The sequence below is a fragment of the Symphodus melops genome (genome assembly GCF_947650265.1).
Source record: "Symphodus melops genome assembly, chromosome: 9".
Classification (NCBI taxonomy): Eukaryota; Metazoa; Chordata; class Actinopteri; order Labriformes; family Labridae; genus Symphodus; species Symphodus melops.
Genome location: NC_136699.1, coordinates 9,472,003 through 9,495,401, shown reverse-complemented (window position 1 = coordinate 9,495,401; position 23,399 = coordinate 9,472,003). Strand labels below are relative to the sequence as shown.

Genomic DNA, 23,399 nt, shown 5'->3' with positions numbered 1-23,399 from the left:
ATGGTAAGAATACAATCTGTGTGTAACAATATAAAACAAATGACTTCAGGGGGCGTCGGAACAAACAGTTTGAGAGTTTGGGATCGGGGAGAGTCTGATGCGTTTTTTTTTTTTTTTTTTCCTCCTGCGGTTACTCCCAGTGTCACGGACTGAAAGTTCAAACAGCAGGAATGATTTAAGCCGTACCTTCACCTAGACGGAGACTGCCAGAGCCACAGTGGGTAAAGAACAGTGTGAGGAAGAAAGGTTCATACAGCTGTTGGAGATACAAAAGCAGGAAAAGCATGAGCCTCATCTCACACCTTCCCTTCTTTCTTCCACTTCCCCTAATAAGCTGATATTTTGATTCCTGGACTCCCTGGCAGGCGGCCCTGTTTGCAATTCAAAGAGTTTTCAACAAGAGCATCTGTTTGGGTATTAATGTAAACCTGCATGCACCCCCCCCCCCCCCCTCCCCATCTCTCTACACCCCCCATTTTCCTCCTCCCTCTCTTCCTCCCTCCCTCCTTCCCTCCTTCTACTACCTCCTCTCTGTCTCCTTCCTCAGCCGTGTGTGTGTGCACTTGCATGTTTGTGGAAAAGGGGTGGAGAAGGGAGGGTGAGGGTGGGGGCGTGGGGGGTGTGGGGGCTTTTCCGTGACCCTCAGAGTCAATGATACATAAGCCACATGACCGACTGGACTCACACACACACAGGGACACACACACGCAGACAGACAGATCTACAAGCGGACTTCCAGCAGCACATTCACAGCTCCACTGAACTTGGCTCTTGCTGCTTTTTTCTCTGACTGAAGAAGAATAGACACACACACACACACACACACACACACACACACACACACACACACCTCCATGGGAGAGCTCAGATAAAGACGTGCCTTCAGTCTTGGAGTGGCGCTGTCACACTGATATACAAATACGCATTTAGACAAATACACAGGCACAGTCAGGGAGCCACCATACTCACACACACATACACACACCAAATTGACACACTCACTTCCAACACACACACACACACACACAGGGGAGCAAACAGTCTCTCTCGCCTTCTTGCTCGCTCAGCTGCTCTCTCTCTCCCTCCCTCCCTCTCTCTCTCTCTCTCTCTCTCTCTCTCTCTCTCTCTCCCTCCCATCCACACACACACATACACACACTAACAAACACACACACACACAACACTACAGTATATCAGCGAGTGACTAGCGGAGAGCCAGAGGGGAGTGCAGAAATGAATGTGAAGATCCTGACGCTGGTGATTGTGCTCTTGGTGTCTCTGCTGTGTTCTGCCAGTGCTGGTGAGTACAGGAGCGGCCAGCCTCGTCGCTGGTCCTCTCTTTACCTCCTCTTTCCATTTCTCTCTGTGTTTGCCTGCTTGGCTCGTGCAGGCAGCTGTAGTTGATCAGTTACCCAGCATGGTTTGCCTTGTGTGGGCTCTAAAAGGCAGGAATATCAGTACCTGGCTGTATACAGTACTGCACTGCAGTGGTTATACCATCTACTTATTGTACTGCCTCAGCTTTTAGATGTGTTTCCAGATCAGACTGATCATTGTTCTTCCCTACCTTACCTTGATACGCTTGTAAGATGAAGTAGCAGGTATTTGTTGTGAAGCTAATTCTGAGTGATGGATACACTGTGTGTATGTGTGACTGTTGTGGCTGTTATGAAATGTAAGATATGCATGGCACATGTTCAGCGAGGTGGCGTGAATCTGGTTAATTTATGGCTGGATGTATTTCATCTGACCCGAGTGCTATATGATTATTACATGACTGTGATTGTGCAGCGGGGCAACATAGCACCTATATTATGTGTGAGTGCCTCCTGGAGTGATGATAATGAGGACTGTAATTGTTGTACGCATCGATGAGGGGAACACAGATCCCAGATGCGTGGATGGTCTCCTGTGGGGCTCAGTCTTGATGCCTTGTCACAGTAAATTTCCGTAAAGTGCTGCTGCGTCTCTGGAGCCTTTGTTGGACTAGATGTAACATCCAGATTGGACGATAATGGCTCATATTTGGTGCAAAAACATTCACTTCGGACCGGGCATGTTATCGCTGAGGGCTGGTGAGAGTAGAGGGGTTCTGAGAAATGTGGCTGGGGGGTTCTAGTTTGGAGAGCGAAGGGCAGTCTGCAGATGTGATGCAGGTAACACTGTGGTGTTAAAAAAACAACAGTCAGGCCTGTGTAAATGTGTAGACCATTCTTTGGATTATCACCTCACCACCAACTACAGGAGCTAAGAAGACACACAGACCGAGGCTGTGCTGATATTTAATACACATTGAAGAGGCTAGACTTTAGCTTTACAGGCTGGGATTTTGCAATGCTTTGTTTGTACACTACATCCAGGAAGATGGGGATATAATCTCAAAGATGCTGCAAGGCTATATGTTGCTAGGTGCTGTAGAGACTGTGCTTGTAAGATGCTGTGTAGACTATACGCTTGCAGGATGCTGTCCACTCTGCCAATCGATCCATGGCCACAGCACTCACAGTTCCCATACTTCCCAGCACATTTCCTCAGCGACATGCTATTTTTGTCTGAGGCTCTCAGCTCATGAGTAAATGGGAAGCAATTATCTAGCATCATGGTCAGTGTCGTTTTTCACGCCCTGCGTGTGGCTAAGCATGTTCCACGCCTGAGAGCCCACTGTGCTACACCAGCAACGGTGAACACAAGGCTGCTGTGCCTCAGGGCTTTCATGGGAGCTTATCCTTCTCAACGCTGTTCAAGTCACGCCGCTAATGTGCCTTCCTGTCCCCGGGCTGCTACTGTAGTATGAGCGCTCCGCTGACAGAGAGGAAGGGTGGGAAAAAGGGAGTGAAAGGGAAGAAGAGATGCAAGTGTGTTGCGGCGTTGCTGATGGGTGTGGGGAGGGATGCTAGCTGGAGTGTGTCTGCATAGCCTCTGCTACAGTATGCGCTGTCGCGGGAAGGTGTCGGAAGAGGCTCCGCATGTAGGCAGTGGGTGTGAAGCCTTTCATCTTGAGACGAATGCTTTTCCAGTTCAGTGAGCTTCTTCTCTCTCTCTCTCTCTCTCTCTCTCTCTCTCTCTCTCTCTCTCTCATGCATCTGTGTGTGTGTGTGTGTGTGTACATCGGTGTCTGAGAAAGGAAGAAGGAGATGCAAAGAGTGAGACGAGGAGGGCATGTGCGTGTGCACTTGCAGGAACCAATGAATATTGGAATGAATCTGAGTGGTATACAGTCGGGTGGGAAAGTGTGAGTCTTGATTGTATGCATGGATGTATTTGCATATTAGCAACAACTCTTAGTGCAACAGGCAATTAACCTTAATAGTTTAATGCTGCTTACAATGCTGCTTTGCCTTAAAATTGCCCCCAGGAGAAAAATAAAGTTGTTGTTTTTTTAAATTGAATTGAATATAATATACAGTACAGTACAGTGAAAGAGGCTTTCTCTATGTAATATTAGTTCCTTAGCAGCACACTTCAATTACCCATCCTTGAAAAGCACTCTGGCTCAAGAGTGGGCTCCAGCTTTAGACATGTGGTATCCATAATTCATCCCGAGGCCGATCACTCTTCTTCCTCCCTGTGTAACTCTTCAGACTGGTACATAAACAGTCCTTATTCTCAAAACAGTCTTGTGTCTGTCACAGCCTCCTAAAAGGGCATCAAAGCTCCATTTTCATTTTTCTCCAGCGTTGGAACAACACTGCCAAAAAACCCTAGCAGCTGGCTCATACACACACATAAAGCCTTGATGCATGCACAGTAGGTGTAATTGTATGGCCTGCGTTGAACAGGTGAGCCCGTTGTCTGTGTGTTAGCGGGGGGCATAAGGCCCATATCTGAGCTGTTATCTGGCAGAGAAATCGTCTGCTCGGGAATTTTATGAGAGCTGTCAGCAGTGCTATTATTCTGTATTAAACTTTGATGTATTGTTGGGGCTGGCTGCTCTGTTGCACCATCATGCACATACTGCACTGAAGGCGCTCAGATGCTCATCCAACAGTTACAGGTCCAAGTCAAACCAAAGAGAGGAGTGCACGCAGCTACTCATTAAGACACCTAGAGGCATACAACGCCACAACGCGAGGTTCAACTGTTTTGTTAACAACATCAAAAGATCTTAACCAGCTGTAACTAGGATGCTTTAAATCATAATCCCCAGGTTTTCTTTCAAATGTTTTGGAAGGTGTCTGTGCTTGTGGACGTGATTACTGCGAGGGAGGGGGGAACAAAAGCAGCTAAACTTTTCCAGATGTCCCAGCATAACATAATAACAGTGGGCAAACAGTTGTGTCAAAGGGAGAGCGGTAGAAAGGTTATTACCGGATTATGCAGGATTGAAGGGCCTTTTCCTTTTTCTTTAAGGCACTGGAATCTGTGAGCACCACACACACACACACACACACACACACACACACACACAGGGTCAGAGGAAAACCTTTTCCTGAAGAACCTGGATTTCCTCTTCATGCAGCATTAACAAGCAAATAGAGCCAGCAGCCTGTAGCAATAGTGTAGTTCTGCAGACAACACAGACACGCGCGCGCGCGCACACGCGCACACACACACACACACTGACCATTCGCAAAAACTTAAAAACCCACAAGTTGTGTTTTGCAATTAAGTAAAGGATGATTTGCTGCCCTCCTGTTCATTGGGTTCATGTTAAGTCTCTGTTAGCATTAATAGTAACATTATAACAACAATGCAGCCTGGTTTCTATGAATGCTGTCACAGCTGATATTTCTGTAATCGGATATATTCACTTTATATTATTCAGATTGTGATAACAAGCTGCAAATGGTGAACACAAAATGAGTATCTTCCGCTTGAGGGTCTTCAGGGTCAAAATGTTGGCAGACTGGCTGTAAGTTGCAATATTTCTAAATGATATTCAATATAAGAACTAATACTATCTGTTTAACTCAATCAAAGGGGGACTACAGCGGTGGGGGAAACCTCGGAACTGTGCCTGAATTTGTCACTAAAACTGTTTGTGCATCAATCTGACTCTGAATTTCAATATAGCAGATTTTTAAATTGTTTGTTTAGCCAAAAAAAAATGTATGTTTATGTAAAGTTGTATTATCTATCAATACGTTCCCAGTCTAAACTGTGAAGGGGTTTTTCATCTTGCCGACTCCTACAGGATTCATAATGAGATACTTAGTGTAACTGTTAGTTTCAAAGAAGAGGTTTACTGTTATAAACCACTTCACATCTGTATAATATCAGCTCTTAGAATGGCTCCAACAATTGCTTTGGAGTAGGTGGGAGTAGTGGAAGAGATTTAGTGAGAAATCATAACTCATTTGGTAGGGATATAAGGCTAACCTTTGGGCTAACTCTCCCTTGAGAACTCAGCTGCTGGAAGACTTTGGCATATATGACTGCCGGGCTGCTGTAATGTAATTCAGAACTCTTTGAATGAATAAATCTACTCACTTAGATCCTCCCATGAGAGTTGGTGCAATGAAGTGGAAAAAAAAGAAGCAAAGGGGGAGTAAAAGCCGGGCTACAGGGACAGAAATATGAAAGGCTGGACAGGATCAGGGACTATCTAGGAGCTGAGAGTTTGGGTAAGTTTTCTGTGCTCATAGTCATAGCTGGTCATCTTGTCTGCCTTTATGAATTTAACGTGTGGAATAATGACACGTTTTTCGGCTGTGAAGTGGTTCATTCAGCTTTCTGATTCCTTGTGTCAGTGCAGTCCAGACCCTCCTTAACGTTTTGAGGCTGCAACCTTGAGGTTTAGGTCAGGTTTTTTTTTTTTTTTTTTAGGGTTAGGGAGTGGGGGTCCTGTGTTAACCAGAACTCATGTGATCACCAGACCCTATCCTCAGGCCCGGGGCGCTCCTTACAACTTAATTGGAGCCAGACATTTTCAAAACCTGCTCTGTTTTTAAACCTTTGTCCAATATTAAAGTGATTTATGGCTCTCTTTTTAAACATTAAGTGTTGCATTTATTGCGGTAGCCCAGGCAGATCAGTTTCCTGATCAAGATCTGAGTGGACAAGTATTTTAACGGGCTGCCAGACCGCAGAATAAATATTGCGGTCTTTAAGAATGCAGGTGCTTTAATTACTTTCATGCTCAATTTGTAGGAAGCAAGAATGGGAAATATGACGTCTGTTCATTGCTTTAGATGACTCATTTGTGGTTTAAATTCATGCTTCAGCAGCTATAAAAGTATGAAGGAGAATCATGTAGATATGGTTAAAGCATTGTAACCATTAACTTCAAACCTCTATAGTCAGCATCACAGTTCATAGATATAATAAATGTGTGGCTGAGAGTGTTGCACAGCTGGCTGTTGTTAGGCTGTTCTAATTCAGACAAGGGATTTCTCTGTGAAGATGGCAGAATGGATTGGGGCAATCCTGGATGCTGTAGAGAGACTTAATAGATCTTGGGTTCATTTAGTGATGCCCCCACTGGGATCTGCTTAAATCCCAAGCCTAAGGCAAAGGAATGTGCACGTCACTTTATTTTCACAGAATAATAAGATGTTTTTGGTGCACTTCCTGTGTTAAAAACTCTCATTCACCTCTTCTTCTCGCCTTTAAGGAAACGTAGGATATCGTGAAATCACATCCACTGGGGCCCTTCACTCATTTATGAAACCCATGCATTATTCATCACAATGGCTCTGTCTTTGATCACGAATGTTGTTTTTTCCCTGGGAGACTATGTCACACATACAGGTCTGAGCTGAAATGTTGGTTGATCACATGATCTTTCACTCACTCTCCCTTAGATCAGGACAGGGCCGCTGACTTTGTCCCTCAGTCTCACACACTGTTTAGAAGAAGCTGCCTGTGAACATGAACAGATGCTGGAATTCATAAACATGCTTCCACTTCAGGCAAAAAGTTCATCCTAACAGCAGACGAAAGCTTCAGAAACACAGAGGGCCAATAAGCAGTCAACTGAAGCTCACCTGCAGCACAGAGTGAAAGTTGTCCGTACCTTTTCACCTTTAAGAAAAAGACAAAGACAGCGTTCTCACCTACGCACTTTAAGGATAGTGACGGGACTGTTGATGATAAAATAATAAAATAGTTTTGATGCTGATAAAATACTTTTTAAGATACTTTTAATTGTTTAAATAATAAAAAATCCTGCAAGTTGCTTATGTGCACTTCCTGTCAGCAGCTGTGTCTGATCAGACTTAAAGCGGTGTGTTAGCACTTTCTGACGTTGTCTCCTCTTCTCTTGATCCTTGCTTGTGTTCTACATACTCTCAGATGTACATTGCTTTGGACATAAGGGTCTGCTATACAATTGTAGAGTGGCTTTCTACATTTCATTTAGCCAAATGTGTTTTCTTGCACACCACATGTGATATATGCTACAGTATGAAACAAAACAACTCTGTTGTAGTAGACACTTTCAGGACATCTTTCAGTGCGTACGAAGACAAATAATTGAACAATCAAAAACAATCGCACTGCTATAATAAAGCTGCTGACTTTGACTCTGTGTACTTACATTAATATTTTAGATTTTGACCTCCACGCTGCAGTATCATAGGTTGTGCTGTTTAATCTTTCATATTGGATGTAATAACCTCCACTATCAGAGCTATCATGTGGATGGATTTATGTTATAGTTCTGAATCAGTTTTTCCAAGAAAAAGGCTCTTTAATCAAATTAGTAACTGATTTATTTTGGCTAAGGTTTTGTCAGAAGCCATACCTAACAATAAACTCCCTTACAGCAGTATGCTTCTTTTTCTGTATGTAACATGTGAATTTGCATACAGTATTTGCCATGTGTCTCAAATAGTGACTGCACAAAATGGTAAAGTTGATCTCAGTGTCAGAGTTATTGTTGTATTACTTTGTGTGGTTGTAACAGTATGATGCAATGTTGCTGCTCTTTCCTTTAATAGTAGTGTTTGTGCTATGGGAAAAAGTGATGGTCCCCTCAGGCATTAGAAGCTGCAGTGAACCCTGCACGGTGACGTTTCCCTCTCTCTTTCTCCCACACCTCAGATGGGAAAAAAGCAGGCAGGTTCACAGCAGGGGGGGCGGGGGGCAGGGGGGGGGGGGGGGAGATTGATGATACAGGAGAGGGAGGGGGCAGTGTTTCACATCTGATAAGCGTGCCCATGGTAACGGATGGTTTCCGGATCCCTTTGCCCTTGACATGCAATCTCTAGAGATTAGGGCATCGGTTGGTAGCCTCACCTACCGTCTGTACCTGCCATGCGCAGAATTTTGCCTTCCGCTGTTTACTGAAACAGTCAAACCAGCATATCTCCTGCTCCTGCCGTAAGCCGTTCCTGACACTCCTTGAGTAAAAAAGAAAACATGAAAATAAATCTTTCCTTGCAGTTATTTTATGTTTGCATCTCTGACTGCTAATATTCAGTAGGCTTGAACCTGCGGTAACCTTGTAGCCACAAATTCACCCCTTCAACTGGAGTGGGTTAGTGAATGAACCGACAGGCAGTCAAGTGTTGAGGGGAGTCAGTGGCTTCATTAGCTGCTGCCGGCCCTTTGAACTCACAGCGCTCTGATCATAGCACAGAACGCAGTCTCACACCTCATCATTTCATACACTCTTTAATTCAGGAGCAGAGAAAGCTCCACTCTTCACAGGCAGCTGGCTGACTCAAAGGGACATCTGTAGAAATCCATAAACTACGGGGGCGTGGAGTTTGTTTTTAATTTGTTGTGAACCTTCAGTCGGGGGTGGGGGTAGATTTCAGAGGGAGGACAAAGGGGGTTACATTTAAAAGCTGCAGTATTAGGAGCAACTTTTCATGCACTTTGGTTTCCTCGCTGGAGTTTCTGTAGACAAAGACAGCCTTTAACAAAGCCACAAGCCTAGCATTATCACAGAACAACAATGCTGCATATCAAACAGTCCACGATAGAAATAAAGAGATAGAGCTCAAAACCAAACACTCTCCCCTCCGAGCCCCCTCGAGAGGAATAGTCAGAGTCCACAGAGCAGGATATATAATCATGACATACACAATCAGAAGGATGAAATCAGTCTGTGTGCAGTGAAATTTGTAAAATGAGAACCTGTTCAGTATCAGCTGACAATGTCATTCTTTTTGTTCTAAACTGAGCGCCTTTCATGGTGGCTGCCATGGTAACGTGGTCTGAAAGTCGGCAAGCAATCGGTACCAGTTTCTGCCAAGGCTCAGACTTACTGGTAGGCAAGCGATAAGCAGCATTTCCGACACTACTGTTGGATTGTGTGAGCTAAACAACAAGGGACTGCCTCCTTATTTAGGCACTGTTCCATATGTGCAGAATAAATGTGTGGGGAGGCTATCAGACAGCTAGCAAATCCCCAGTGTGATGCTATAGCATTGCTTGGGCTTTTTCCAGGTTAATTGAATGTTTGGCTTCTATCTGCCACAACTCACACCTAACCCTTGGCTAAATAGTACTGATCCCCTCATGTGCTTTTTTCAGCGGGGCACATCTCTGCCCGTGACATGTCTCTGTCTGGCTGTGTGGGTTCGTATGTCTGTGGTAATGGCATGCTAGAAGGATCGTTAGCTTAAGCTGCTTTAAGTGAATGAAGGAGGGAGGCACACGGAGGAGACAGCAGGCCTCCTTCTTCACCGTCATGGTAATAACCATGGCTACACACACCAGGGTATTTATTCTTCCTCTCTCCCACTAACACAAATATTTTTTTTTGTTTCCCTTACGGATTATGCACACACATAATGAGCTAAACTACCTCACATTCAGACACAAAAAAAGCTGTCACCTTCCATTACTGTTCATGTCGAGAAAATACTGTCATGGATGTCTTTGTGTTATTTTTTGACGTACTGTCAGAAATGTCAGTGTGACACACGATTAAGAAAAGACAGAGAAAGAAATAAGTATAATCAAATTTACTGCAATTATTGTTTGGAAGGTTTCCTTTGTTTAAATACATGTTTGATTTTACACATTATTTTCTAATTTCAGAGTTTTTACACACTAAGGTCTGAAACACACACGTGCACAAACAGGACCTTTGGACATGCATTAATGGAGAGGGGCGCATAGACACAGAATGCGCATAGTGCATTACTCAAGGACACATCGGCGGCACTCGGGAACCTTTCCAGCAACCAGCCCATCTTCCACACTTTGGTCCACACCCGGACTTGAACCAGTGACCCTCCAGTTCCCAACCCTAGTCCCTACAGTTTGAGCTACTGCTGCCCTTAAGCAACATAAGTGTTCGTAAATCGCAGTCTTAATGTGTTACAATCAATAAGGCTGATTGTGTTATGTTAAAGCAAACGCAGACTCTAGTATGCACAGATGTTGACATTAAGAAGATAACATTTAACAGATTAACAGATTGAGTTATATCTGACATGAACACTCTAATTTGTATTTTTTAATTGCACTTTATAGCTTGCACATATCACATTTGTTATTGGACATTGTTTTACATTATTTTCCTCTTTCATCCTATATTGGCACGTTACCATTAGCACAATCCAAATAGCATCTGGAGGCTACAAGAAATCTGAGCAACTAAACTTGTGATTATAGCATGTGCTGCTAAGATGGGTAGCGAGAACTTACATCATATTCATATTGCTTAGTTCAGCATAAATCACTGATGTGTAATGCCCACATTTAGAGGTAAACAATTAAAATGTGTAGATGAAGTATATCACTGTTCAGTTTCTATAATGCCAACATAATAGTGGATTCAGAACATCTTAGATCAGAGGAAGCAATCTTGGATGTATACAAAAAGACTGAACTACACTCCAGTCCACCAAACGGTTGTGATTGGACCGGTCTGAATCAGGCCCAGTGAATAGGACAAAGTCCGGGGGTCAATGCCCAAAGCAAACAAGACATGAGCACACAGAATTTTCCAGGCAAGTCAATTCTGCGGTTGTCAGTGCCCAAATGAAGTCCAATCCTACACGGGCCCAACGTGTCATTCTTCTCAGTTCTTTTCAATCCCAAACAATTCCCATTGTCCCAGCTGTTTGTTGACACATCAAAATACAGTCATACGAACACCACTGGGTGAGATTTATGATGCAGGGGTGTCAGTCAAGCGATGTAAGGACAGCGGTGAAACAGAGGAGCGATGGAATGTTTTGAACCAACCAAGAAAATGGATCATAGGATTTCATGCAACTGATTAATAATCGTTGTGACTGAGTGATGAGCAAGAGGAGTAAACAAACAGATAGGATTCAGGAACAGCAGATCAATTCGCAGTGACACAGAGAAAATGAAAAGCAGCAGGGATTACATTTGGGGGGGCCATGCTTGACTGTGGATGTTCACATTTAATGCAACAATTTCTGAACCATAAACACAGGCCTGTACTTGATGCTATATCTTAACTCACATGCTGCTATAGTATGATGCCTGATTTCTTAGCGGCAGAAAAAACCATTGTGCTGTAGCTGCATTTACAAGTGCAAACATTCGTTATGTGGCAGGCAATCCACACAAATCAGCTTTACAACTATCAATAAGCAGCTCAGGCCCATTTGCCATGCTGTCTGTGTTCCTGCGTTGACACATTACGCTGTGATATACAGTTTGCTCTTGGCAGCCATGAGGGCAGCTGATGAACTTGGCATTAACCCAGAGGACGGCCATTTCTCTTCCCTGACTGGATGGACAAGTGCTGGAAGATGTATTTCTCTCCAGGCTCCTCTGATGAACTCTCACAGGATCAACAGGGATAAGCTGTCGGTATTCCACTTTCTGCTGGGCCATAATAAGATGAAGAACTTCCATTTAAAAAGACAACATAACAGATATCACCTTAGGGTGGTGCTGAAACTAGGGCAAAGAATAAGGGAGCAGCTATTAGATATTTATCAGTAGTCCCGACACTGTCAGTTGCTCTATTCAATGCTGACCACTTATACCGCCTCAAGGGTTCGGCTTTGTACAACATCATTCACACTTTTTACTGTTATTTCCAAGGTACCCAGTTGAAAAGGTTCCAAAGAGGCAAGGACGAACGCTCCCATCACATACTGGTTGCTTACTTTTTTGTTGCATGTTTCAAAAGGAAGCTATTCTTTTTTGGCTCTCTAAAGCTGTGTTTTATTTTTGTGTTGGACAGAAATTAGCTGTTGTTAAAAGTACAGCCTGGTATGTTACTAAAACAATAGCAAAATTGTCCTTTTCTCCAGCAGCTGAAGGGAAGGTATAATAGCTAGCTTGCGACCTCCGATATAGATGCATGATAGTTTTTCACATTAGGGGTCTGAAAAGCATCTGCTATCTCAGTGAAAAAGGTCACCCTCAGAAAACATCCCCTTCCTGTTTTTTGTGCCCAATGTCTGCGCTGGTTTTTGTATGATCATGCTGAAAAAAGTTCTTTAACATTTAAAAGGATATCTGTCACCTTAAAAAACACAGCTGTTAAACTTAACCACTTTCACATCCAGCCACACTCTCCTTCTCTTCATCGTTTTGTAGGAGGCACTGGCAGTATAAGCAGAAGCAACAACCAGGCATTCCTGAAATACCCCTGTTATTAAACTTTAATTAGGGAATTACCTGGTGGGTGAGGAAATTATGAGATTTGGTGGAAAGACAGCAAAACTGGGGATCCAAGGTCATCAGTAGTAGAGATAAGACTAATTATTGTTGGACATGTGTTTTCCTATGCAACTGTTTCACCTCGGCAACATAAACATGGGAACATCTCATGGGAAAAGATCAAAAGGGATACTCCAGAGGCTGGATCCAATTTCAGAGCAATGAGATATCTGGGGTATCTTTGTTTATGGAGATGGAGTACACAATATCCAATAATGACCCTGCAACACACACAATCAAACGGTCTTAACATGATGCAGCAGCTTCTTTCAATCTACACGAGGTCCACTACACATGGGTAGAGATACAAAGCTAGCTGTTGCGGTATTTCATATCTGTCACACATGGATGCTTTCTCTACAGGATACAGGAGTTAATCTATACTGCCAGTGTTATCACTGGGGCCCGACTTATTTTTAGCAGCTTTCATTACACTTTTCTATCCTGTAGCTAGATTGGATGGGTCGTGATTTGTCAGGAGAATCCTGAGATGTTCTCCGAGCAGTGGCTGACAGCTTGCAGTGGCAGGAGACATCTAAATTGTCTCATTATGGACCTGGGTTATGACAGCCTGAGCCAACCAGAGAGCTACAGCAGATGAGCTGTGTGAGCCAAAGTACAATTACTTTACCATCATGCATTGCAGTGCGAGCGGAGTAAGTCAGTGCATGTGTTTGCAGCACCTTTAGGACTAGCCAATCACTCAACATTACCAGCAGTTGAGAGCTGTGTAGCACTGTAGTCATTGCAGCTATCACTGAGACATTTAAGGTGTCAGTATGCTTTAAAATAAGCGCTTTTCACACAGTGGAGTGAGAGTTCAGTGTCTGAAAGCCCGTCCTCTACATTTTTCTACTTTGGAACTGGAGAGAGAGGTTGCATTGGATTATTTATGAAATTTTGTGTTTGACAATCACTCTTTACACTTTTAGGACAAATCCACAAAAAAGAGAAATGAAATGTATACATGTCAGAATTTTCCCCCCATCGTGTACTGCGACCATACGAAACATCAAAAACAACCCCCCATACACAAAGAATGTCGCCTTGTTTTTCCTGTGTGTTCTGCTACTCAATGGTGTTTTGGCGGTTAAATGAAACAGGGCCCCTAAAAACTATTCTCAAACAGGGAGAGCATTAACATTCAACCCCCTGGATTTGCAAGAAATGAGCTGAATGCCTGCAGAATGTGTCAGCGTCCTTCATTCACTGTGTATCTGCAACAATAACAAACGGATAATGTGCAGATTAGTGCTCCTAGGGGCAAAGATGGGCTTTAGATGCGGAAATATGCAACAGAGACTTTCCCTGCTGCAAATGAATTAGCCTACTGTTCGCCCACAAACTCAGTGTGTAATGTGCTTGCGGAAGAAGATTAGTGTGGAAATAGAACTTGAGATGTCTGGCGTTTCAGGGATATATATTGAAAACATTCAACAAGCCGTCTACAGTGACTTTAAACCTGAAGGCTAGAAACCTTTCTGAGGTTTTTTTTTTTCCGTGTACAATTGGAAGTTGTTCTTTTGAAAATGTCTTCAATACGCCACAGCTGAAGGTCAACAATTGCCTTTCCTCTGATGGCTTTTTGAATTCTGCTCTTGAAGACAGCTGCCCTTTATTCAAGCAATTTGAGCTCGCCTTTTAGAGAAGACTGAGGGTTTTGAATGCGATAGACGGTTTTGGAGTTTTATCATTTCAATAGGGTGATATTCTAAGGAGCACAACTGCGTCTTGTTCATATCACAGCCGTTAATATTACCGTTCAGCCACATTTAAATACACAGGCTGGTAAAAATAACCAGGGCTTCTAGTGTCATAATGGCTTTTGTAAGCTGCTCATCTGCTGTCCTCAGTATACTGTCTGCTTTCTCGAACCTCTGCAGTCGGCTGGCTTATCTTAAGCTGTGTCCTAATGTGAGTCATTGCAAAGCCAAGGAAGGTTACTTTTCTGGCAATTCTAAAAATGGTGCCAGGGTCTCTGAGGAGAGGGGACAAGTGTTGTGACCCCAAGCGAGTCCTGCCAGTCAGCTTTTTGAGGGAAGGCAACCAATGTAGATTTGTAGTTTCTTTTTGTAGTTTATTTGTCATGGAGCAAGGCTTAGAAATATAAGAGGGGATAACACAACTTACTATTAAGTTTAAAGGGAGGAAGGAGCATGGTCACATGGTTCCTTCAATGAAGACGTTCATTTGGTTATAATTATCTTGTTTGGTGCTCGCGTCAATTGCCTTTCACAGTTAAACCTTTACCATGGACCAAACAGTAAGGATAACTCAGACTCTTCTTCTTTAATTTCGACTTTTGAAATATTTTTGGGAGTATGTTAAATGTTATGATAGTCAATGAATAGACTATCTGGAATTCCCCATAAAAACACATCGACAGATCTCCACTACAGTGAAAGTGAATACATTTTAAGTCAGATAAATGAGGGTTTGTCATTACCTTGTTAGTTTAAACTGTCAAATACATCCATACACATGTGTCACATACCTACACTCAACCCTCAGTGAGATATTAAAACATATAAAAAGTCCTGCTCTGCTATTACTTACATTTTATTGGACTATATAACTGGCTGTAATGTGAGAGATCAGTCTTGTTAAATATGCTATAATGGTATAACTGAGAAACCTGTCTCCATAGAGCCTCCATGTGGAGGTCTCTCAGTTTCGGACAGATGGAAAGGTCATAGAAACACTTAAGGTGGACCAGCCCATTTGGAAAAGAGAGGCTTAAGGGGATCAGGCCACACTTATTGAGAGATGACTGAGAACATCTGGGATCACTCCCAAACACGTGCACTCACACGCACCTTAAACATTCACACACATTCTCTGAGAGACACAACGCTATTCAAGTCATCTGTAATCTTTGATCAAACACCGCGCCAGGATGCACCTCCACAATGTGTGCCAGAGTTTGTAATCTCTGAGGAGAGTGACAGAGACATGAGACACAAGGGTTTGGGGTTTCCTCGCTTCAGCCGGGGCTTCGTCTATCTGCTGTTCTGTGCTTCAAACATACTGAATTGATGAACTATAATAGTGGGTGGGCTAAAGGAGGCCCACACACCCCGTATCTATACATGCCTTATGTGTCTTCCTTATTTACTTCAGTGATCCCTCTTTGAATCATTTACTGTCAAAATGTGATACTCAGGGTGAGACTAGGCCGTGCAATACTGTTTACCTTAGAGCTTCATTTAAGGGTATCTAATCGGTCTCTTGTCTTTGTGTCCTCCAGGTCCCATGGCCTCCACAGAGCATGGCAGAGAGCTTGAAGATGCGCCTACAGTGAGAAAAATGGTCCAGCAAAACCCTGCGAGGGGTGGTCAGACCCACAGACCAGCCGGCTGGAAGAGGAGACGCCCACGGCCACGTCTTTCCCACAAGGGGCCGATGCCGTTCTAGAGCAAGGTGAGTTTGTGGGAGTCGTGGATGAAATGTCTCATTGTGTTTTGTTTAGCAAAGCATGCCATTAAACTTGTCTGGAAAAATCCCAGTTTTACACAGTAAAACCACAAACTTCTAACAGATCCAGGGGAAATGTTTGTGTGTATCTTTGCGACGTCAGACCAACTTTCTGTCAAGTCAGAGTTACAATAGAGGGAGCCATTTTAAAGAAGTCTGTCTGAGTCAGTTCTGATGTTTATGGATGATCAATAGGAAACTCACACTCTTAGAGGAAAACTGAAGACCCTGGTAACTTGGGATGGGTACGATGACTGGATACTTCATTACTCGAATACTTGTTGACGTCTTTTTATGAGTAATATTTCACCACTTGGTAATTTATACTACAATAGTTTAACTCAGTCAGTGCTAGATGTCATGTCAGCTGTGACCGGGAATAGCAATGTCTGGAAAGTAATTTGTCGAAAAACATGATGCTAATGCCCAGTTTGACATCTGATGTTCAACCTGCATATCTTAGAAATACTCGTCAGAAGCTTATTCTCATGAGTTTAAAGCACAACACCAACCAGCAGAGACAACCAACAGGATCAATGGCGACCAGAGATATGACCCCACTGAGTTTAGTGGAAGAAGGCTTCTTCTAGCTGATGGCTTTTGACAAGGTTTTTTTTTTTTTTTTTTTTGCCAACCAATTCTATCAGCTAGCATGCTAGGTTGCTTTAAGGCCACGTCATCTTTTTTTCCCTCATTTTGGTGACAGCTATACTTGGAAACCTAAACTTCTAGTCATTTCCAGAGCAAACATCATTTTTTTCTCTACCTAATGAAGGTAATTAAAACCCTTTTCCTAAAGATAACACTTTGTAGAGTAAGGTTTCCTTGAGGCACTGCTCATCTCTCTGAGGTTTGTTTGGCTTGCTGTCAAGTCAAACAAGGCTTTGTGTGAAATCTCTTTCATCCAAAATTAGAGATAATATTTTACTTACCACCTCAAAGTTTGGTTTTCACTGAAACTAAACATACTCTCTGTATATTAGTAAAGACAGATCAACCTCCACTGAAAATCTGAAAGACACTAATTGAACAACAAGAACTTACTGTATTTAAATATACATTAAAGCTCGCATTGCACTTTCTAACATTAGTCCAGCTTTTGTGAATGAGAGGCAACATCAGTTTTATTATGTCCCTTCATTAAGAAGAGCTGAATCCCTTCACACTTCTCCCCCAGACTATTTGAGAGACAGCAAAACTCAACACGGCACAATATAACTGCAGGAGGTGACGACTATACAGCACTGAGCTGCAGAGGGTCTCCATAGATTAAAGCCATCGTAAGAAGAGGCTGCGGCCAAAGAGTGTTAAAGCATGGTGAATCAAGTTTAAACGAAAAAAAAAGATCAAAGCTATAAAAGGTTGCAAGCCTTTACTTTGTATAGGTCTGACATTTTTTTTTACAATCCAGTGGCGAAATTTGGATTGTTATCTTTTAAAGGGTTTAATTTCAATCCTGCTTTCAATACACCCGATTTCCTCGGTCTGCCAGTAAGAAGTGAGAATCCTCCCTGTGAGTTGTGTGGTCAGAGCCGTTCAGTGCTCAGTGCCAAAGTGCTGGCCACACAATATGGGAGCTTCAGGAAGTTGTGAAGCTCAGTAAAAGTGAACGGCTCAGTGAGTCACAAAGCTGTCTCTGCAGACACCACTTAAACCAAACATGCTGAAGATTTCCCTGTTAGTGTGCGCTTCCCGCTTCCAGCTCCTCTTCTCCTTCCAAAGAGTTTGATCTCTGTCAAGGGTTTTTCATAACTGGGCCAGTTAAGCACAGGTTTGCTTTTTGCCTCAGCATGATGTATTCTGTGGTATCTTCAAAACGCTCTATTCATCATCCTACACCTCACTTATCCAGCTCTTCTTTGCTTTAAGCAGATGATTGAAAAAACACCTCTGGAAACAGCTGGAGATGCATTTTGTTTGATCAAAGGAAGAGTTCAACAGAGACTTCCAGCTGAGGAGCTTGAGTGATGACTCTTGTGGATTTGTCATAACTGATCTTCACTAACTGCACGGTTGAAGAAGTCATTTACTTGTCAGGGTCCATTATTCCAAAAACTCTAAAACCTTAGCAAAATCTTCCACCTCCAGTGTCCAAATCAGCTCATCTTTAACTCCCTGACACACCTGAGGCGCAGCTTGACTTTTAATCTTTATACATTCCAGATGTGCTGGGAAGAAAAATGGGGACTGGGGGTTATCCTCTTTGAGCATCTCGGATCCAAAAGTGCTATTACATGTCTTAGATCTAAGCCAAGCCAGTGACAGTCTAAAGGACGACAGGATATTACACATTTTAAGCCACAGGCAATTTATGAAACCCCCTTGAGACCCTGAGTGTGGGAGAGCTCAGTGAATGAGTCTTCAGAAGGGTTTTTCTCCCCAGCAAAACAATGTGGAGATGGTCTGGCTCCTCTCCTGTACTCTCTCTGTGTTATGTGGTATGACATCAGGAGGTTGAGGTCATCCTGTAGACCCAAAGAAAAAAGAAAAAAAAGGAAGACAACAAACAACAACACAACTTAAACGAGATAAGATAAACCATACAATGGTTCTCGGGGATTACATGTCCACAGAAATATGACATCCTGAAACAAAACCAGACTCTTATCTGTGAAAGCTCCGTGTTGTCATGCAGGAAAGATTACTGCACAGCACATTCGAAATCTTGAGAAATTATCTGAGAGTACAGGAGATAAAAGTGCAGAAAGATAAAAGATCTCCCCCCCATTGTTAAGGCGTGCTGCAAGCCTTCGAGTAAACGTAATGTTGCGCTTGTGTTCGACGGCGAGTTGTACGATTGTTTTTTTTTTGTGATGTGCTTTTCTGAAGACTTTAAAATCTGGTTGGAACATGTCTGAAGTAACCTTTTTCTTCGCTGCTTTCAAAGGCAAGATGCTGCGACTTGTAAAAGTTGCCGAGCGGCATCTTTATTGGAGTGGAGAGAAATGTCTGCAGAACTTCAAGGAAACAAAAAAACGTAATCTCATGGTCGTCTTTTCTCTGTTTTTTTTTGTTTTGTTTTGTTTTCCAGGCACTGCTTTGAGCGCCCTTCCCCAGGTTCTGATTTCTATGCTCTTCCTTTGCCTTGGGGGGCCTTGCAACACGGGGTCTAAGCTTGCCCAGCCTGAAGAGTGATGTCCATAGCACCTGCTGGTTCTTCAAGCAACTTTGTCCACACAAAAAAAATCAGGACAAGCCGCTCACCCTCAGCTCTAGGAGGAAATGTGGGGGGCCGGGAAGGGGGTGGGGGTGGGTGGGGGGGGTGCCTGAGCTATCAGACTCTATTTCTCTGTCTCTCTCTTTCTCTTTCCCTCACTCCCTCACTACTTATCTATGTCTGTCTTCTTCCCAAGCATTTCCTTTTACTTAATAGAGCCCGATCATGGTGATCTCCCTGAATTACTCGCACACTTTGCATGACATGTGGTGGAGAGGGAGCTCGGTCCAAACAATCTGAGTCTTAAAGCATCTGTTGCTTCTCCACAGTGTGGTATTCCCATCTCTCAGATCCAAGGTTACTGCAGCCACTGATTTCATTGCTGTGTAGCTACTTGACAGCTTTGCTAGAGCTGGGCGCTGATTACACAGAAAGGCAGTGTCAGGTTTAATAGTTAGCGAAAGCAAATATTAAGTTCACTTGTGAAACTCTGGATTCTGGCACTTTCACAGTAAAAAGAGCCGTTTGAAAAGGAAGCGAAGCGTTTAATGATACGATAACCATTGCTGAATTTTCATTATTAATGGTGCTTGTACCTCTTAATGACAATATATCCATATGCAGAGTAAAGTTGGACTAAAAACAGAGCCCATAATGTCAAAACAATCCGTTTAAATAACAGAATTATTCTTTCATTCTTTTATCCAAAGCTTATCTGGTGTTTCTGAGCTCATTAACACCTTGGGGGGAGGGGGAGGAAGGGGGGGTTTAATCACGCACTCAAGGTTACTGTAACATGTCCCACCTTGGATGAGTCCTTTGACCCCGAAATCCCAATCCCAATCCTGTCCCCAATCCTCAGCCTTCTCACCACACTGCTGCCGCGCGCAGCTGCTCTACACGACTGTTAACTGGCAGGGGCAGTCTGCTCCACCGACAGGCCGCCTTGCCTTTTAATGAAGTGCCAAATAATAACCTTCTCCACAATGCTGCCAGGAAACGAAGGAAACAAAGGTTAGGGAGAAACACATTACCTCTTGTTTGAAGTCTTGATACACTGACACATTATGCATTTTAAATTTTCTGCAAAGAGAAATTGAAGAGGACAGTCAAATTAGACCAAAAAGAAGTTCAAAGCAAATGTCAGCTCGGATAATATGCCACTATAATCAGCCTACCACTAGTGCTCTGGCTGTTTAAATATTCAGCATAAGGCTGGTTTGACCCTTTGACCGACATCTTTCACTTACGAAATGCTATGCCTTTCCATCATACTGGAATATATTACTGTTTATGTTTATTTCTGTGTTTAAGTAGTTTTATTTCTATTTTTTTTCTCAGGGTGCTGTGATAGAGGCTTGTACTAGAGCAGTCTATTTTGTGCATTTCTTTAACAAAACACACGCATACAATACATTTAAAGCTTATATGAGCATATTTTCATATATTGTATCTTTTAGTCTCCCTTAATGTATTCACCAATATAGCCATGTATCCAGATTCAGCCTTTTCTCAACGTGATCCTTTCCCTGCATTATGTTGGGTACAGTTGCCTTTCTAGTCTGGCCTTCCACAGCACAGGTGGTCGTGGCTTTGATCATTACACTCATTAAATCTTGGAGTTAATCTTTCTCAGATGGATCTCCCCAAGGCTGGCCGGGGCCACTTAGTCTGAGCTCATTGTTAAATTGGCTTAGACTGAAACCACACCCTCCCCCACCTTTCCAATCCTCAAACCCCCTGCTGATTCAGTGTGTAACCATGTAACATATGAGGACTGTAACCTGTAGAGCAGCCACCTTACAATCGTTTGTTGTTTATGAGGTTTGCAAAAGCAGCTTCCTATAGCTGAGATTTTAGGGGGGAAAATCTGATTTCAATCCACTGCTTTTCAATCAGCAAACACTCCTTCTTCAAGTCTGTCAGTTTGAACCACATAACTGGCAGGTTAACCCAGATTTTCCAACACCTTTTCCCTCTCGCCATGTCTCATGCAAATATTATAATAGAATGCAGAGTCTTCTCACAACCCAGCGTGAGAAGCTTTTATTAAGAGCGCATCTGAAATCACAGTGGTAATCCACCCAGCCAAGATCAGCTTGATTAAAAATGCATTAAATCCTAGGGCACTGTGAAGAGTAATAATTTCAGTTCCACCATTATTTTTTCATACCCTCTCAGACAGAGATGTAGATTTCATTAATGCTCCTTGGGAGTGAGACAGCTTTGCTCAGGATGTGTCGTTAGTATTGGGGAAGATAGTAGGAAGATATGGGCTGGGGATGGAAGTTCAAAGCTGCAGGAGTTGGGGTGCTGGAATTAGACTGGGTCATAGCAAAGGGGTTCAAATCAATATTTCCCCTTACCAGAAGTTATCGTTATGGAGCCGAGCAACGTCTGTATTCCGCACTGTTCTTCATGAATGTATCCTCACCATCTGCACCAGCCATGCTGCCCTTTCAGAGACCAGAGCAAACCAGTGTTTATGTAAAGTACTCTTTTTAATCTTGGTCTGGTTATCAGTTGAATCCAAAAAGTCATAAGCCAAAAATCCCACTGATCCAAAGCCTCCGGTGTCAACAAAATCCCTACAAATAGACGTGGCTTTGCTCCAAGACTTCTCTGTATGGGTTTGCAAGGCTGCACTTTTACAATTCCATTATGCTGCTGGAAAAATACACCCTGAAAACAAGAGTCTCTTGATATGGAATGGTTTTCCAGTGTATTGTGACAATTTTTTTGTCTGATTCTTGTCTAGCTGGTTGTCCAAAGCTTACTTTTTGAATACAGTATGAAACGCTGTATCTTTTGTGGATGTAACAAAATAGAAAAGTAGTCTGCAGCACAATATGTCGTGGACACGTGAAAGCTTTCAGGCGTTCTTTTCTTGTTGATGATAGCCCACAGTCCTCCCCTGCACATCAGGTTAATGGGCCTTGTGGTGTGGAAGGACAAGCACGTCCAGGCTCAAACTGAAATGGTAAACCAATACATTATGCTCGGGGAGCAAAACCATTTTCCTTAATGGTCTTTTCCAGCAAGGCTTACACAAGAGAAACAATTCCTATCATGTCAATGTTTCCTCTCCAGTTCCTCTTTTCTGTGACCATCATAAGGCCTGAGTAATGTTCCTATGCACTTGTTAGCATGTTTTCCTGGTAGAAAAATGTCTGTTCTCAGAACTTGCCCCTTTATGTTTAGTTCTTTTTGTTCAACTGCATTTGGCTGGGAGTGTGAAAGGAGTGGGGATGAGCAGCGATAGAGATACTGGTGGAGAACCTGGTGGCAGGTTTTAAAATCTCAGCTTAGTTTATTGAGCTCTGTTTGCCGAATCCACCCGAAAGGTTACAGTAAAACACAAGGTTTTTATGTTTTCCTTTGTCCCATTTTCATTAAGTTCTCTACCAGAAAAAAAACAAAAAAACATTTAAATAGATACCAAACCAACCATTTCTCTCAAAGTGGAAATGGAAACACATTCCATAATTTTACCTTGTGAAGCCCCTCAAACTGTAACATGTTGGCCTTCAGAGTGGGTGTCTGCAGGATCGAGTGGCTGATATTCAATCCAATGCATTCACAGTACATTCTCACTAGCTGGGCAATCCAAAGGATAACTAGATTTTATCCCTCATGGGAAATGACTAAGATCTGTCATTATCCGGGAGCCTCAAAATGAGACTTCCTACACCCAGAATAGCACAGGCTCCTCCTGCCTTGACTGCGACACATTCTCCATCCATGTAACCACTGTGTCCAAGATCACTGAGAACAATCTGAGGAGAGATGCAGTCAGTCGGTTCGACACGACGTCGCAACAGTGTTACTAGGTCTGAAGCTGAAACCATTTAAAGACGATGTATTACTCCTGAAACTTATATTCTGTTTATGGTGTGTGCTCATATTACTCACCAGGCCAAATGTACAGTCCCTGTCTCTGTTTTGATGTTGAACTGGGCAAAAATAAATGACATAAATAAATAAATAAAACAAGTGTATCAGAAATGGTTGAAATACTGTGTACATATTTGAACTTTTGGTTTCTAATTTATAAAAGATAAGCTTTAGCTCTTGGAGTACTTATTTTATTTTTTCCTTTCATGCGTAGCTTTGTGTTTTTATTTTCTATTTCTGTAAAGTGTGTAAATATATCTTTATGATAATAAGTAATATTAAAATCTTATTTTAAGAAAAAAACTATGCATCATGTCTTTTTTTA

The 23,399-nt window shown here is 42.7% G+C and overlaps 1 protein-coding gene across 1 annotated transcript; it reads left to right on the top strand.

The window, feature by feature from the left end:
- The first annotated feature begins 701 nt into the window (after positions 1-701).
- On the top strand, positions 702-23,377 carry apln (apelin). Its single transcript, XM_079352089.1, has 3 exons — positions 702-1,300; positions 15,797-15,969; positions 19,055-23,377. Exons 1-2 carry the CDS (start codon positions 1,234-1,236, stop codon positions 15,961-15,963), a joined length of 234 nt encoding a protein of 77 aa, XP_079208215.1. The 5' UTR covers positions 702-1,233; the 3' UTR covers positions 15,964-15,969; positions 19,055-23,377.
- Positions 23,378-23,399: the final 22 nt, after the last annotated feature.

Coding starts and splice junctions, on each gene's coding strand:
- apln (XM_079352089.1), top strand. CDS start 1,234: ATGAATGTGAAGATCCTGACGCTGGTGATTGTGCTCTTGGTGTCTCTG. Junction 1,301..15,796: donor GCTGTGTTCTGCCAGTGCTG/GTGAGTACAGGA, acceptor TGTGTCCTCCAG/GTCCCATGGCCTCCACAGAG.